The 15,517-nt window shown below is 41.1% G+C and overlaps 1 protein-coding gene across 1 annotated transcript in view; it reads left to right on the forward strand.

Annotated features, from left to right (window-relative positions):
• LOC108939431 (prickle-like protein 2) overlaps window positions 1–15,517 on the forward strand; it is a 50,869-nt gene that overhangs the window by 33,057 nt on the left and 2,295 nt on the right. Inside the window, exons 3-8 of the mRNA XM_029249411.1 lie at window positions 8,189–8,372; window positions 11,164–11,277; window positions 11,633–11,770; window positions 12,143–12,346; window positions 12,837–13,023; window positions 14,611–15,510. Of these exons, the coding sequence (XP_029105244.1) occupies window positions 8,189–8,372; window positions 11,164–11,277; window positions 11,633–11,770; window positions 12,143–12,346; window positions 12,837–13,023; window positions 14,611–15,510 (1,727 nt within the window). The remainder of the gene's footprint in view (window positions 1–8,188; window positions 8,373–11,163; window positions 11,278–11,632; window positions 11,771–12,142; window positions 12,347–12,836; window positions 13,024–14,610; window positions 15,511–15,517) is intronic.

Genomic DNA, 15,517 nt, shown 5'->3' on the forward strand with positions numbered 1-15,517 from the left:
ACTCTGCTGCCTTGCCTGTGTGTAGCTAACTCAGATAAGAAACACACTGTTCATATATGACAAATATCTTGCTCATACACCACAGCAATCACCTTGTTGACTTCGCTCACATTAATCACACCTCTTCGGTTGGGAGAAGTGAAGCAGGTTACCGTGGATACTCACTCTGACGGGCACCATGACAACCGGGTATATAGACGCACCAAAGGAAAAATAGAGCAAGCAAGAGAGGCCGTTCTGTTCTGTTGTTCCAAGTGCAAATAATAAGCTCCTTTGAGACAAAGGGAATATGGCGACCCCCCCCCCCCCCCACCAACCCCCTGCCATTATTTTACAGGTTTTAGCTAGGGATGACTGTGAGTTCAGATAGAAATATACAGTCAGGTAGCATAGTCCCAGCAGAAGCCCAGTTGGGCTTGTTCCAGCTCAGTGGATCGTGTAGCTCCTTATCCTCTGATTGCCTAGATTTGTGCAATAATGTTTCATTATCACTGGATCAATGTGATTGATTTTGGGGCCGAGGAGAAGGTCTGATTGTGCTTGTTTTGAAATAGCTTATAGAAAGGATTCCAAATATCCCAGCCATCAAAATCAGATATGTAGTGTTCTAGCACTTTAAGTATGTCACAGAATAAATCAGTGCATCTTGGGTCAGAACAGAGGCAGTAATATGAGATTTGTTTCTCTTTTGAACATGTTCTGGAGTATCATTTTTGTGCACGCAAAGTTCATGCTGCATATGAGAAATGGTGTCTTTCTTTTCTGGGTACATGCTATAGCGCACCAGCTGGATGAAGAAACTGCAGTAAAAGATTAGTCATAATCAGCAGGAGGAGATTATATTACTGCACCGTCCCCAAATGGGCCCACTTGTATTAACCCAGTTTTTTTTTTCTTCTTTTTTTAACAACAGGAAGCTCTCCAGGTGCGGTATGTGTCCATAAGATAATGGCTTTCCACTGTCAAATAGGCTTTTGGTTTCTCTTCAGTAGCTGCAACAAAAATAGCACCGCTGCATCATTTCTGTGTTGACTCAGTGATCACAGTTTTGACGGAAATGAAAGAAAAGGTGTGCTGTGTTCTGTCAGTGTCCAAAGATTATATCTTTCCACTCGGTACCTTGTGAACTTCTAATTCTGGAGATTTGTCACCCAGAACAGTGGCACATGGAGGGAAGGGAGTTATTGTGTCCTTAAAGCTGCTGTTTATGTTATACTGTATTTGTTCAGGCTGAATTGCTCTCATCCCTCATTCCAACCAGAACCGTTTTTCCGTAAGATACAATCTGCTTGTTCAAAGCTCTTCAACAATGTGCACAATCATTTGTAAGCACTTTGCCTGTCAGGAACTTGAAGAACACATTCTGGAAATGCTTACGGTTCTTTTCATATGAAAAGAATTGTCATGTTTCAGTTGTCTCCTTTTTCTGTGGTTTATGGATGATGGAATGTACAGTGGCACACAGCCCAGTGCACTGAGTGCAGGCTTTGCTAAAAAAGGTGTTACGCTTTAGACTAGGGAATAACGTTGAACTGGTTAGAGGATGTAGTCCTTGGCATTAGTCTTTAATGCCACTTATAATGAAATTGTCTTATTTGTATGCAATATGGCCAGATATGTTCAAAAAAAAAAAATGGACAAACTGCGCTAATTCTGGGTGGTGCTCTGTCACGGGATTTCAGTTGTCCTTATATTGAAGAAGCCTCGTTGAGACACACAGCTCAGGGCGCTGAAGTCCGAACTTGCTGGAACTGGTTTTTAAGTTGTTTTCTTTCAAAATAACCTATACAGAGGTCACTTACTTCCGAAGAAGACCTTGACGGTTAATTTGGCCATTCGCTGGAAAATCAAAGACAAATGATTTTGTTGTACAAAACAGATTGTACTATTCTGAATGAAAATATAGCACATTGTTGTTGAAGTTGTGTCCCTCGTAACTGTTTTATTGTTTATATAATGTCCATCATGGGGAAAAATGTTGCAGAAGTAGCTTCATTTAATTTGCTCTAATGGCGAGATGTGAGAGTCTAGTTTCTAATTTTTGTCTTTTGACTCTAGAGTAAAATATGTAATGCAGTAAATGTCATTATTTTTGTGTCTCTTGATAGTTCAATAGTACTTTTTTGTACTTAATTTTTAAAATATTTCAAAAGCTTTTCTTAATTATTTTAGCATGAAATAGTTTTTATTGCATTTGTGAGTCTGAAAAGCAAACACAATCATGGAAAATGCAGGTATGTTGCCAAGGAGACTCGGAGCAAATATATTCATTGTTTTCAGTTGCTGTACCTCATACTGTCTTTTTGTTAATGGAAACAGGTTTGGGTTATTATTTGTCCTTGTGCTGCTATAACACAACATGACCTGGGCAAAGGTTCATAAACACACATGATGTGCTTACAGTGCTGGCATGTCTGTTCTTGTTACCCAGAGAGTAACAAGGTTTTGTCATATGGCTTCATAGGACAGAAACTTAGTGATGTTTTATGTTGTTCTCAGTGTAACCTTAGACAGTCTTAGTGTAATGCCACAGCAGGAATACCCAAGGTAGGTGTTGCATGCATTGCTGTTTCAGTACACACGCTTACATAAGATGTGGTTATCCTTCTCCTTACATTTCACTGTAGATACACTAATTATTATTTTAATGACTTCAGTGCTGTATTCATTGCCAGCAAGCAGCAGTCCCATTGACCCTTGGTTATAATACTAAAAAAAAAGCACCTCTAGTGGGTGCAAAGAAACAATGAAACTCTATGGAGTCTATGAAAATGTAATTTTTTAAATGGACTGAAGCAAAAGAAGAGCCATTACAGGGATCGTTATTAAGTACCATTTTCAATATATTTTAACTGCGCTGAGCACTTTTTTTTTTTGAAAATGTCAGACATTTTTCTTGCATGCATATTTCCAGTAAATCTTTAATGTGAGCTGCCTAGTCTGATCAATCAGCTATTAAATATGCTTGTACTAATTTTTTTAAACCTAATAATGACATAATCAGAGTAGGGTGTAAGCCTTTTAGAGTAAAGAAATATATATAAATTTGAGCTTTGAATTCAAATAATGGAGAAGTTATGTAGCTAGAAGCAAAGAGATCTTAAGATAACTGTGTACATCATGTTGGATTCTTGACGGATATGTATAATCCAAGGGGTAATATGGAATGCATACCCCTGTTCTGTTGCTCACTGAATGCTTCCAGGCATATTGTATTTAGCTGAAAAAGATTTAGTCTTGTGTATCTCTGATGCAATAAATGGGATTCATGTAATACATTGTTGTAACCAGTGGTACGCATCTATCAAGTGTACGTCCTTGCGTGTAGTTGAAGGCTTATCCTCTGTGATTTTAACATACATTACATAGCTGGAGACCTGAAGTGTGCGCACACAGATCGGGTTCTCTTAAGAGCCAGTAGATGTCAGCTGAGAATATGATGAGGGGAAAAATCTAAGAATCTATCAGACAAGCACATTCTTCATCAGTGCTTCAGATGAAAATGTCCTCTCATGCTGGTTTTCAGATTGGGGAAAAAATAAACACTCATTCACACCCACATGGGACCTGTAAAAATGAGATGAAACGTGGATATGTGACACAACGAAAAAATACGGATTTTCTGTCTTCCTGCACATAACTGACTTGCTATCAGCAACTCAAGATGATGCATGCAAAGAAGGGGAGGTGTTCAGTGGGATCAGTAGGAGTAGATGCCACAAGTGATTTTTCCACAATGTATTCACCTTTCTGCTTTAAGTATTTACTGTAGTAGTTTACAAATACCTTGTGTTCATTGTTGTGGGACGTTCACTGAGCTCTGCCCAATTTAATGGGATTGAGTAGATCCGTAATGTCGAAGCACGAATGAAACTAGCTCCACTGCTCCGTCAAGCCCCTAACCTAAAGACATCAGCAAAGGCACTTGAAAAATTATTTAATAATGTGAACATTTGTTTATAATGAAGGTAAAAATATTAGTATAATTTTAACTACTACTGTTCCCCAAATATTCAGTCATGGGGTGGCCTATTTTAGCCAGTTATTACTAACCATAAAAAGGATATGAAATATGGGAAATATAATCCATGGAATAAAGTTTAATTAGGCTGACACTCTGCAACTATTTTTTTCAAGCGAAAGTTAACCGCAGACCCATTTCAGCCGCAGACCTTTGTCACCAAGTGCAGACATAAGTGAAAAATAAACAAATGACATACAGTATCATGTGATAACTAAATACATAGAACTAATGAAAATCATGAGACAACTGACTGGACGTCCATTCAACTGCGAAGACAATTACCTGTTTTAACAATTCAAAATGGTTTCCAAAGCAGCCATTACATTACAATACATGGTTATTCATTTAGTCTTGAGCAACATGGGTGACGAGGTACAAACACAGAATTTCACCCCGAAAAGATCTATACCTAGCAAGCATCTGAAATCTGTTCTTGGATTTTCTGGTGTGCATGTATTGAATTCTTAAATACGTATAATCAATTGGAAGTGTTAATATCTCTTTCCAGCATCATGTGGTTTCTTTAGTGATTGTAATTTGTTGGCATCTTTCGGAAACAAAGTTAGTCGACCAATAACGTGATGTCTTTCCCATCCAATGGTTCTTTGAGAGCAATACAATCATCCAAAAATCACTGAGTCCTTTCTGAATACACTATACATTTTTTTTTTTAAAATTCTGATCATTTTAACTAAAGCAAAAAAAACTGATGCTCACAGCAAATATCAACATGGGAAGGAGAAGCACCACTTTGACAAGGTTCTTATAGATGTGCAGCAAAGTAATTTGTGTAAATATTTGATGTATGATCCCACCCAAGACATCATCATCATCATCTGTGAACTATCTCAAAGACTCAGAGCTCTGTTTAGAGTCTTTTGCTTAAAGGTCATCCACCCAAGTACATTTGTGTGTTCAGAGGAGTGTTTTACAGTTAAGAGCTATGCAACTTATGTAGTATTTTAGCAGACAAAGCTTTTCAAAAGTGAAGAGCTGGCTACTTTCATTCTGGGAAAATGAGAATAAAAAAATGCTCTTCACTAAAGGAAGCTGCTATGACTGTTGATTAGAACTCAGTTGTCTTTGGTAGTGTATGCACTGCACTGATCCTTTTTCTAATTGCCCCTGTTACCCTGGCATCAGCTGAGCTAAAGCTCATAAAACATTCAATGAGACTTACCATAGGAAGGGAATTATGTGCAGCTTGGCCATACTTTTGACAGAAATTGACAGCACGCAGTTTGAATCTTATAGCACAAGGCCCACCACATGCTCTTCAAATGAGTGCCTACCTGGTCTGGTTTAATTTCAGTGTGCTAGTGATGCATTGATAGATTGCTCACAACATTTACAGCTGAACCCTGAATGGGTCTTGTTCTGGCCCCATGCTGAAAGAACCTGTGAGAGGAAGGAACGAGTTGCCCACTGCCGTTACAGGAAGGTGTACATCATTGTTGGTAAGTCTTGGGTTTTGAAAATTTGTTGGATCATTTAAGTTTTCCTCCAAGAACTAATGAAAAATGTATGCAGTGAACTACATCAAAAACCGTGCATCTGCTTTATGAATTGGAACATGAAGAGATCAGTCAGTCATTTCCCACCCCAGCCCTGCAGCCTGGCATTCACTTATTCCCAAAAAACATTACCCACTGCTTAGTGCTCCAGAGCTGTATGCCTTAAAGATGCCATTTGAGACGTTACTTAATCCATTAGGAATGAGTCGTGGAAGAGCCTCGGTGACCCTATGAGCTTCTCCAGAGATGCTGGCACATGGGACCTGGAAATGCTGTGAAAACCACAGCCCTGCGTTTGGAGTCGCTTTGTTTCCAGTGGACTCTACGGAGGGCGCCATCCAGGGCCATGCCGTGCTGCATTTCCTCCCTACAGGAAGACGAGATCGCTGCTAGAACAGAGAGCTTTCTTTGCTTAGATGGAGAGGCGGAGAGATAACGGCAAGCCGCAGGGTTTTCACCTCGCTCTGTGTTGCCAGGGTGATTCGGAGGAGCGTGTGATGATTAGTAATCTGCAGTGCATGTTCGTGTTCTTGCCTCATGTATTCTAAGATGGTTTCGGTCACCTTCCATGCTTTGCGCTTGTGAGCAGTGCTTGCTTCGGGAACCTCCAGTGCCTTACCCCCGATCGAAAATTAATGAAATATCAAAGAGCATAAAGACTTGTTTTGTAGTCTCTGTCTTGCGAGAAATAAACTACAGGCTTTGAAATCCAATACACTTATGTGGGTGAACATTTTTGTGACTAACATGCATCCATAACAGGATTTCAGTCCTTCGTCATCTTGTTCTCTTTGCATTCATGATTTTTGTTGATTTTGTGGCATAGTGGAGAGATTTCTATTTCTGCAGATGATGTCTTTATCCTTAACATCCATTGCTGTTGCACTTTTGTAAACAGACTTCTGGTAAATTTCATGAGTGATAAATTCAAGGCAGCCAGTGGCTACAGATATTGTGGTCAAATAGTTCTAGGATAAGATGATTTGAGGGGAAAGTGAAAATAAATAATATATTCTTCTGTGTCAACTGGGTGGAACTGTAAAATTCGACTGTAAAATTGTCCATCAGGAATAATTCCACTACGGTACTCTTCCTCACTTAACGGATTTAACTAGTTCTGTGAAATCACCCTCTGAGACAAATTCACATTGTGATGGCATCAAATTAACTTTGTTTCATACATATAAAAAGATTCCTGGGTGATAAGTGTCACCTAAAATTGATTTAAAAAACCGAAATAGAAGGTATTTTTACGCATTACAATGACAACATATTTTACAATAACTGTAACAAGTATTCTAACTCTTTTTAATGTTACACTTTCTTTTATTTATCATTCATTATCAATAACTTCTTGAGAAAGCAGGGTTGCAGTGGCTGGAGTCTGCTTATCAATGAAGCACGTCATTCATGTTATCAAAGCTGCTTGACTGTTACACACGTGGCCATGCGCGTGTGACCAAGAACAAGGCATACACACAATTTCAAGAATGAGAATGAGACTAAGACTGAGCCGCCCTGTGTCTAGTCCTGCACTGTCATCAGTCACCATTTCTGTATGTAACAAGAATAAAGGACATATTTCACATTGAACTTCACTAATACTTCTGTCCTCTTCCCAGAAGAAACACTATACGTAACGGTGTTAAGACACGTTTCTCGAAAAAAAAATTAACATATCTGTTTACGCTGTTGCACAGGAATCCCAGCTCCTGCTGTATTACCCGTGATAAAGGTACTTACCCTGAAGTGTTACAGTAAAAATCACCCAGCTAGACAAATGGTTAAATTATTATAAGAAGTTTTACACCATAAGTTACTTTGGAGAAAATTAAATTATTATTGTTATTATATAGTATTAATAGTGCTGGGGGCACGGTGGTGCAGAGGGCATGGCTGGGTCCTGCTCTCTGGTGGGTCTGGGGTTCGAGTTCCGCTTAGGGTGCCTTACGACGGACTGGTGTCCCCTCCTGGGTTTGGCCTCTCCCTCTCCAGCCTTGCGTCCTGTATTGCCGGGTTAGGCTCTGGTTCACCGCAACCCCGCTTGGGACAAGCAGCTTCAGTCAATGTATAATGTATATGTATTCATTAATAATAATGAATTGGCAGTTTCAGATATTACATTAATATTTGGTTGAGACCGTCAATATGCTTTATCATATTGCCTCATCTATGCCCAATTGTTTCTGTACAAAGTTAATTTATTGTGTTCTGTAATTTTCTCGATGTTCCCATGAGTGTTTATTCCGTGTTTGTTTTGTTGCGCTTGTGTAGAATGACTGCTCTGAACCGGTTACCAAGGATGGAGGTTGTTGGGAATCGCCTATATGGAGTTTACTGTATACATGTGTGGTTGTACCTTCTGTTGTATCTTTGTCAGGAATGGATGAAGCGCATCTAAGTGAGCAAAATGACCGTATAACAGGCAAAAAATGCCACTCTACTGAATTTATAAACCTGCTGTATGGAGAGAAGGGTGTTTATTTTCGGAAGCCATTTTAGCATTTTTTTTTTTTTCCCCCCCAAACCCTCCATTGCAATTTTTTTCCATGGGACTTCACTGTGTGACGGTTCAGTGTACAGTAAATCATTTGTAATGGCATCTGAATGGCATTTCCATTCTCTCTCTTGCTCCCTCTTTCTCTCATAGAAAGATCTGCATCCAGTGCAAGTGCCCCCAGGAGGAGCATGCTGCAGCTGTGATGCCCCTGGAGATGGAGAAGGCTGTCAACAAGCTGATGTTTGACTTCCATAGGAACTCCACTTCTGACGACGACTCCGGTTGTGCCCAGGAGGACTATACCTGGGCGCCTCCAGGCCTCAAGCTGGAACAGGTGCTCCCTCTTCTTGACCTTCATAAACACCTTTTCATCTTTTACCACTGGCTTTTGGAATATGAAGGGAATGAAGAGTGTAATGAAGTACTGCTGTGATTGCTGTGTTAACGCTGAAAATGTTAATTATAGAAAAGCATACTTTTCATTTTAGAACAACGCTTATTCCAGCAGTGATTGTTGTAAATTAATGTGTACCATAGAGTCTATGTATTTTGCAATTATTTTAATTATGTGATTCTTGTTGCAATTTGTTTTAATTTCCTATTTTCATATGATTGTAAAAATATGACACTTTACCTCCTGTTATATTTTTAGGGATCTTGACCGTGACCTAATGCTTCACATCTAAGCTTTTGCTTCATGACATTATTAGCTCTATCCATCATCAGTAAAGGCATCTGCCAAACACCATACTGTTTAACACTCTTGAGCACATATCTATGGTGTATTCCAATGGCATTTAGTAGTTAAATTTTGGTTTTCTGGACAGAGAGATTATTTATAGGTGTGCCTTTCAATTCCCTAATTAACTGAGAAGGGAGGCTTGCTGAGTTAATGAGCTGATCAATGAAACGTTCCTTCCTGGGAAATTGTGTTTGGCACACTGGAGAATGTAGTCTGTTTTTGTCCCCACATATGGCTAGACCCTCCCCCCCGCATGAGACATGTCAAATTGGCTGTTATACATTCAACAGAAGAATGCAGATGAGAGGACTTCTCAGCCATGCTGTTTAAAGATGCACTCTCAGTTATTAGTGGAGATCTTCTTCAGGGATGTTTTAATACATATTTTCAAAACTGCAGAAGAATTCAGTATGATGGTTTATAGCAGACTATTTCTGCAGACCAGATTGCTTGTCAACATCTTAACAATATTACCAAAAATATATAGAACACGCATTTGTATATTACAAGAATACACTATGCTCTTTGTCTTTTTAATTATGTGGAATTTCATGCATTGCAAGAATTAATATTTGTTGTCTGATTAGAGGAGCCCTTTGTAGATATCATTTGTTGCTGATGCAGTGTATACTTTTCTATTGGGCAACAGGCAGCATAGTGGTTAGAGCCTTGGCTTTGAATCCCACCCCTGCTGCAGTACCCCTGACCCAGGTACTTTACCCTGAATTGTTCCAGTAAAAATTACCCTGTTGCATAAAAGGATAAATCATTTTAAGCAAATGTATTACTGTCAACCTTTGTCGGTCAGTCCTCAAATTTGACTAGTACTCTCCAGTACATATTGCTGGCATCTGATTTTTACCTGCTAAGAATACAGCTGTTGTCCCTGAAAACTGCCACCTTTTGATGCATATGTACCATTTAGTGTTTCTAAGTACCGCTAACTCCACATCAACAACAGCAGTTTCTAAAATACATATGGAACACAAATTTGGAGTAAATTATATTAAAAAACTAGCCTAAATAAAAGATTATTCATGTAATAAACAAATTAATAAATCAATTTCAATGTACTTACTAGAAAAAAAGAGACAATGTTTTTATCACATGAGGGGGGTGCGGTGGCGCAGTGGGTTGAACCACAGTCCTGCTCTCCGGTGGGTCTGGGGTTCGAGTCCCGCTTGGGGTGCCTTGCGACGGACTGGCGTCCCGTCCTGGGTGTGTCCCCTCCCCCTCCGGCCTTACGCCCTGTGTTACCGGGTAGGCTCCGGTTCCCCGTGACCCCGTATGGGACAAGCGGTTCTAAAAATGTGTGTGTGTTTTTATCACAAACCAATCTAAGAATTAGAGGCAGTTAGAGTCTTGTACCTCGGAACACTTTGGAAACATACTATGTAAGTTCATCCATTATTGTTTCAATTAGAATATTATTAAACAAATTATGTGGTCTGGAAACATGGAGTCATTAATACGAAACCTGTCAGAAAATTAAATTTCACTATTTTACATTACATTATTCTTATATTACACGATTTGCATTCACTATTTACATATGTAATATGTTCTGGATATATGTTTTATATATCTGAGGATATATAAAATCCTACAGGTTGCACTATTGCTGAAAAAGATGGGCATAGGTGAGGATAAAGGCACAATATGTCAAAGCCTGCCATATTCTGAGAAGAACTGAATAGCAGTGAGAGACTGAGATACAGCTGTCACATGCCTTTGTCGTCCTTTTGAAAGAACTCTAATGTTGTTGAAATTATTTACTTTCTTCATTGTTATTGTTGCTGTACATACTTTAGCAGTATGAATATGCATTTACAATAGCATTAGAGCACTTAAATTGAATCAAAATTGCAGTGACAGCAGTTGACGCATGCAGACGACCTATGAGTCATTTATTGCCCATTAAGGAATTCATCCCACTTAAATTAAAGCAAACCGCACTTACTTTCACCTACAAAATACATGTTCAGTCATTTTAACCTTCATTATGTCATTTCCTTCCCCCCCTTCCTTCAATTAAGAACACAATATGTATTTGCATATAATAGAAAAAAAGTGGAATTTCATATGGCAAGTTAAACTTTCCAATGTTGGTCTTGTCATTAGACATGAACACTCTAAGTCCAATCAATCACTGTTTCCTCACATACAATAACATTCTTTCTTCTTCAACGCACTCAGCCATATCAACGTTTAGATATTTTATTCTTCAGGCTGACAGTCTTTCTCTCTTGGCTTTGTAAAATTTGTCAATGACTGTCTAACATGCAAGTGGAAGTTCTTTGAGTTCTGGCCTTTTAGTGTAAAAGTCAAAGTCGATTGCTGCGTGTCAAACTGAACAGAACTCATTGCTACCCTTTTCCTGCAGGTTCACCAGTACTACAGTTCACTTCCTGAAGACAAGGTTCCATACATGAACAGCCCAGGAGAAAAGCACCGGATCAAGCAGCTTCTGCACCAGCTGCCTCCGCACGACAATGAGGTGGGTGAGATTCTCCCAGAATTCTCTATCCGTCAATCAGATCAGATTGGATACTGAAGATGATGATAAATGGAAATGTGCAAACAAAGCTATTTAGCTAAAGTCCTGGTAGACTGAGACCGGCAGATTTTGCAGCTCCCTTTAAGCACATAGTGCTGCTATAAGGCAGGGAGTTCAATGGGTTCAGTCAACAAATAGGAATCGCGTGATTCAATGACCAACTGTTAAGAAAGACTGCATTCCACCATAGCTGAATAGATTTGATGTGGCCTTTAAAAATGATGATGAAGCCGGTGATGAAGGTGGCTGCATGGAGGACAACGTGAGGTATGAGTTGTACTTGATATGTTTCCAGGTGCAGTACTGCAACACCCTTGACCATGATGAGAAAAGGGAGCTGAAACTGTTCAGCAACCAGCGGAAGCGAGAGAACCTGGGCCGGGGGACCGTGCGACCGTTTCCAGTGACCATGACTGGAGCCATCTGTGAGCAGGTACTGGACATGAACGAAGAGACAAATCACGCCAGAAGGAGATTCTCATTTAAAGGTCACACTTCCAGAAAATGTTTTCCTAGCCTTCTAATAAATCTGAATTATTTCAAAAACACTGCAGTGTACACTCTGCTAGATCCATTCATTCTATGTCCTTGTAAGTGTGCTGATTCTCTCAAAGTTTCACCTCACTACCCTGTCCAATAGAGTAAAACCATTTATCCCAGGAGAGGAATGAACTTTACCAGCTTTGTCTCTTCCTTCACTTTTTAATTACCTCGTACCTCTTCCCCATTTCCTGTCTCTCTTGGGCTCACTCCCCACTTTTTCCCTGCATCTCTCGCTTTCTCCCCTGCCGGCCCCCTCCTGCAGTGCGGCAGGCAAATTAACGGGGGGGACATTGCAGTGTTTGCGTCCAGGGCTGGACACAACATGTGCTGGCACCCCCAGTGCTTTGTGTGCAGCGTATGCTCTGAGCTGTTGGTGGACCTCATCTACTTCTACCAGGATGGCAAGATCTACTGCGGGCGGCATCACGCTGAACAGCTGAAACCGCGCTGCTCAGCCTGCGATGAGGTGAGCGCACGTCTCCCACATCCCCGTCCCCCATTCACAGCACTGTAGCATGCTGTTCTCCTCAAGCCTGCTTCCATCACACATCTCGGCGAGGTCCTTGGTGGTCGTCGTTCGGCGCTGTCAAAACTTTCCTACGCCGTTCTCCCGTATCTCCTTACTGTATCGGAATCTACACTTCTGACATGTCAGCAGTATGTCTCTGTGGTAACTATTGAAAGGATGAACAGCTTTCTGTCAAATACTCTATAATGCAGCATTATATACATGTATAGAATATAATGTGTAATGTAATATAAAGCACTAGCACTGATACACACAACTTGTTTATAAATGTATGTTGACTGCACAGATATTCATTGGATAGTGCTGGCTGCTGATGTCACAGCCTGATTTCAATTTCAATCTCCATTTACGCATCTTTTGGGGGAAAGGGAGAGGTTTCCGGCATTTGTTCTCTAGGGGACCGAAGCCCTTTTGGTTCTATTTGTAGATTATCTTTGCGGACGAATGCACGGAAGCAGAGGGCCGTCACTGGCACACGAAGCACTTCTGCTGCTTTGAGTGCGAGACCGTCCTGGGCGGGCAGCGCTACATCATGAAGGATGGCCGGCCATACTGTTGTGCCTGCTATGAGTCGCTATATGCTGAGTACTGTGACGCCTGTGGGGAGCACATAGGTACGTGGTTCACTCGCTACGTGTCTTAGATTCATTTTGGTGAAATATCTGAGCATCATGTATAGTAAAATGGTTAGATGTGGATTTGTAACCTGAAAGTTTCCTCACGTCCTGTTAAGGAACTCTTGAGAAAGGTTCTTAAATAGCCAGATGAATAACCTAACTCTAAAAATGAAGTTTTAAATACCTTCAGTGAAAAAACTGTAATATTAATAGTAATTGTTGTGGTTTCAGTCTTGTAAATAGTGTCCAGTAACTACCACCAATTGACATTTATGCAAAGGGAAATTACTTTGTGAGGAAAGTGTGCTGCTCTTTCTTAATCAGAGTTCTTTGTGCTAGAATATCCAGTCTGAAAGACAGAAGCCATCCTGTAGCCATCACTCCACAAAGTAGCTTAGAGTGTCTCAGATTCTCTGCTGGAATCATAAGAAATCCAGCTGAAACCACGTGGCAGCTCTTTGAAAGGTCTGCCTTCACAAGGAAAACGATCTCTTCTCCGTTCTTTGTGTCACTGGATCATTTTGATTATTTTGCATCATCCAAAAGTGCTTCACGGTTATCTTGAAATAAACATCCAGTTTTGTGCTTTCTCAGAAATCCTGGCAAAGACTGCCTATGTACGAATAGTTACTATAGTGAATAATCCAAAGTACAGTTTTTCCCCACATAATGAATGCTCATAATGTGAAAGCTTCGCTTACAACAGGATGTATTTTTTTGCCCTAAATTCACATAAGCTATCAACTAACGCTTATGAGAAACACATTAGAAGGAGGAACCCACACAAACATCGGAAGAGCATGCAAACTCAACATAGAAATTTACATTTATCCATGACAAGCTATTCTTCAAAGCATCTTCTTATGATTATTAACTAGTACCTGATACCTTTGCCCAAGGTATCTTACAATGCTAGATACACTACACTAAACTCCGTACAGTCATTCACCCATTTATAACATTGATTTAATATACTTATTCACACAGACTACAGGGAGTTTAAAGTTACCAATTCACCTGAAACGATGCCTTTGTACAGCTTGAGGAAACCAGAGCAAACCTATGCAAACACGTACAGAATGTATAAATTCCATACAGACTGAGCCGTATTTGAACCTATGTTAAAATGCTCTAGCCTAGGTATCGCGAGAGACCAGCACTACCTTCTGTTGTATGAACCAAATTCAAATCCATATATGAACCCACAGAGTAGGAGCTATAGGGCAACAGTACTACCTGCGGTGCCACACAAAAGCAACAAAACAATGGGGAGAAAATAATGAAATAAATTATCAGCTGGAAATGGAGGTAGGTGTTTGGAAAAAATCTTAATGAAATCCATATCAATCTCAGCCAACATAGCTATCATAGCATACCACAGAGAGATTCCATTCCATCAAGAATACAGCAAGTTGGGGAGTATGTCATTCTTCAGAAAGATGCAGCTTGACATGTAGGTCTGTTCAAGGTTTTGACTGGAGCAGTACTTGATGGATATCAACACTGCCAAATACATGGCGTTGTGTGCATGCTTTGCTTGTGCTTTTCAGGTGTGTTCTGTAATCCTTGTGTGTTCCGTTGCAGGCGTTGACCAGGGCCAGATGACCTATGATGGACAGCACTGGCATGCCACTGAAACCTGTTTTTGCTGTGCCCGCTGCAAGAAGTCCCTACTAGGCCGTCCCTTCCTGCCAAAGCAGGGCCAGATCTTCTGCTCACGTTCCTGCAGCATGGACCAGGAGCCCGATGATTCAGACTCCTCTGACTCTGCCTTCCAGAGCGCCCGCTCCCGTGAGTCCCGCCGCAGTGCCAAGGTGAGCAAAAACGGTGCCAGGCGGGGAGCTGGGCGTGAGGCTGGAGCCCGCCCCTACTCTGCTGGCCCAGACCCGCTTTCCCTGCAGATGGACCTACTGAGCCTGTCAGGTCGGGCCCCGGCCCTAAGCCGTGACCAGCGCATCTGGAGGAGCCAGGGTGAGCTGAACACCCGAGATGCCTCTTCTGAGACCCTTGCACCTAAACCACCACCTCTCCTGAGCCAGCGCAGCGTCAGGTCAGCTTCCTTTAACTCCTCTCAGAACCAGGGAACCGCTGCCCACAGTCAAGGAAACCCCAGCCAGAACGCAGGAAACCCCACACCACTCATAGGAAACCAGCCAAACCCGTGGGCTAAGGATCAGCTCAATGTGAAGAGGCCCCCCATGGGTGCCCTGAAGGGTCGCTCCTTCAATGAGGATTGGATTCACCGCAGCAGAGATGAATTCTTCCCTCCAAAACTAAAAGCGCAGATGAGTTTCAATGAGGTCTCCAACAGCGGGTTCTCAGGAAACAGGACAGGAGCTTTCTATGGATTTCCCAGAGAAGTGGACCCTCAGCTGGGCAGAGGCAGGAATCCCACCAATACACATAATTTCTCCAAGCAGCTCACTCCCTTGGCACAAACCCCAAGGAGCTCCGTGGAATCGCTTGCGCTGTCCAGTACCACAGGTACTCA

The sequence above is a fragment of the Scleropages formosus genome, chromosome 2 (assembly GCF_900964775.1).
Source record: "Scleropages formosus chromosome 2, fSclFor1.1, whole genome shotgun sequence".
Lineage (NCBI taxonomy): Eukaryota > Metazoa > Chordata > Actinopteri > Osteoglossiformes > Osteoglossidae > Scleropages > Scleropages formosus.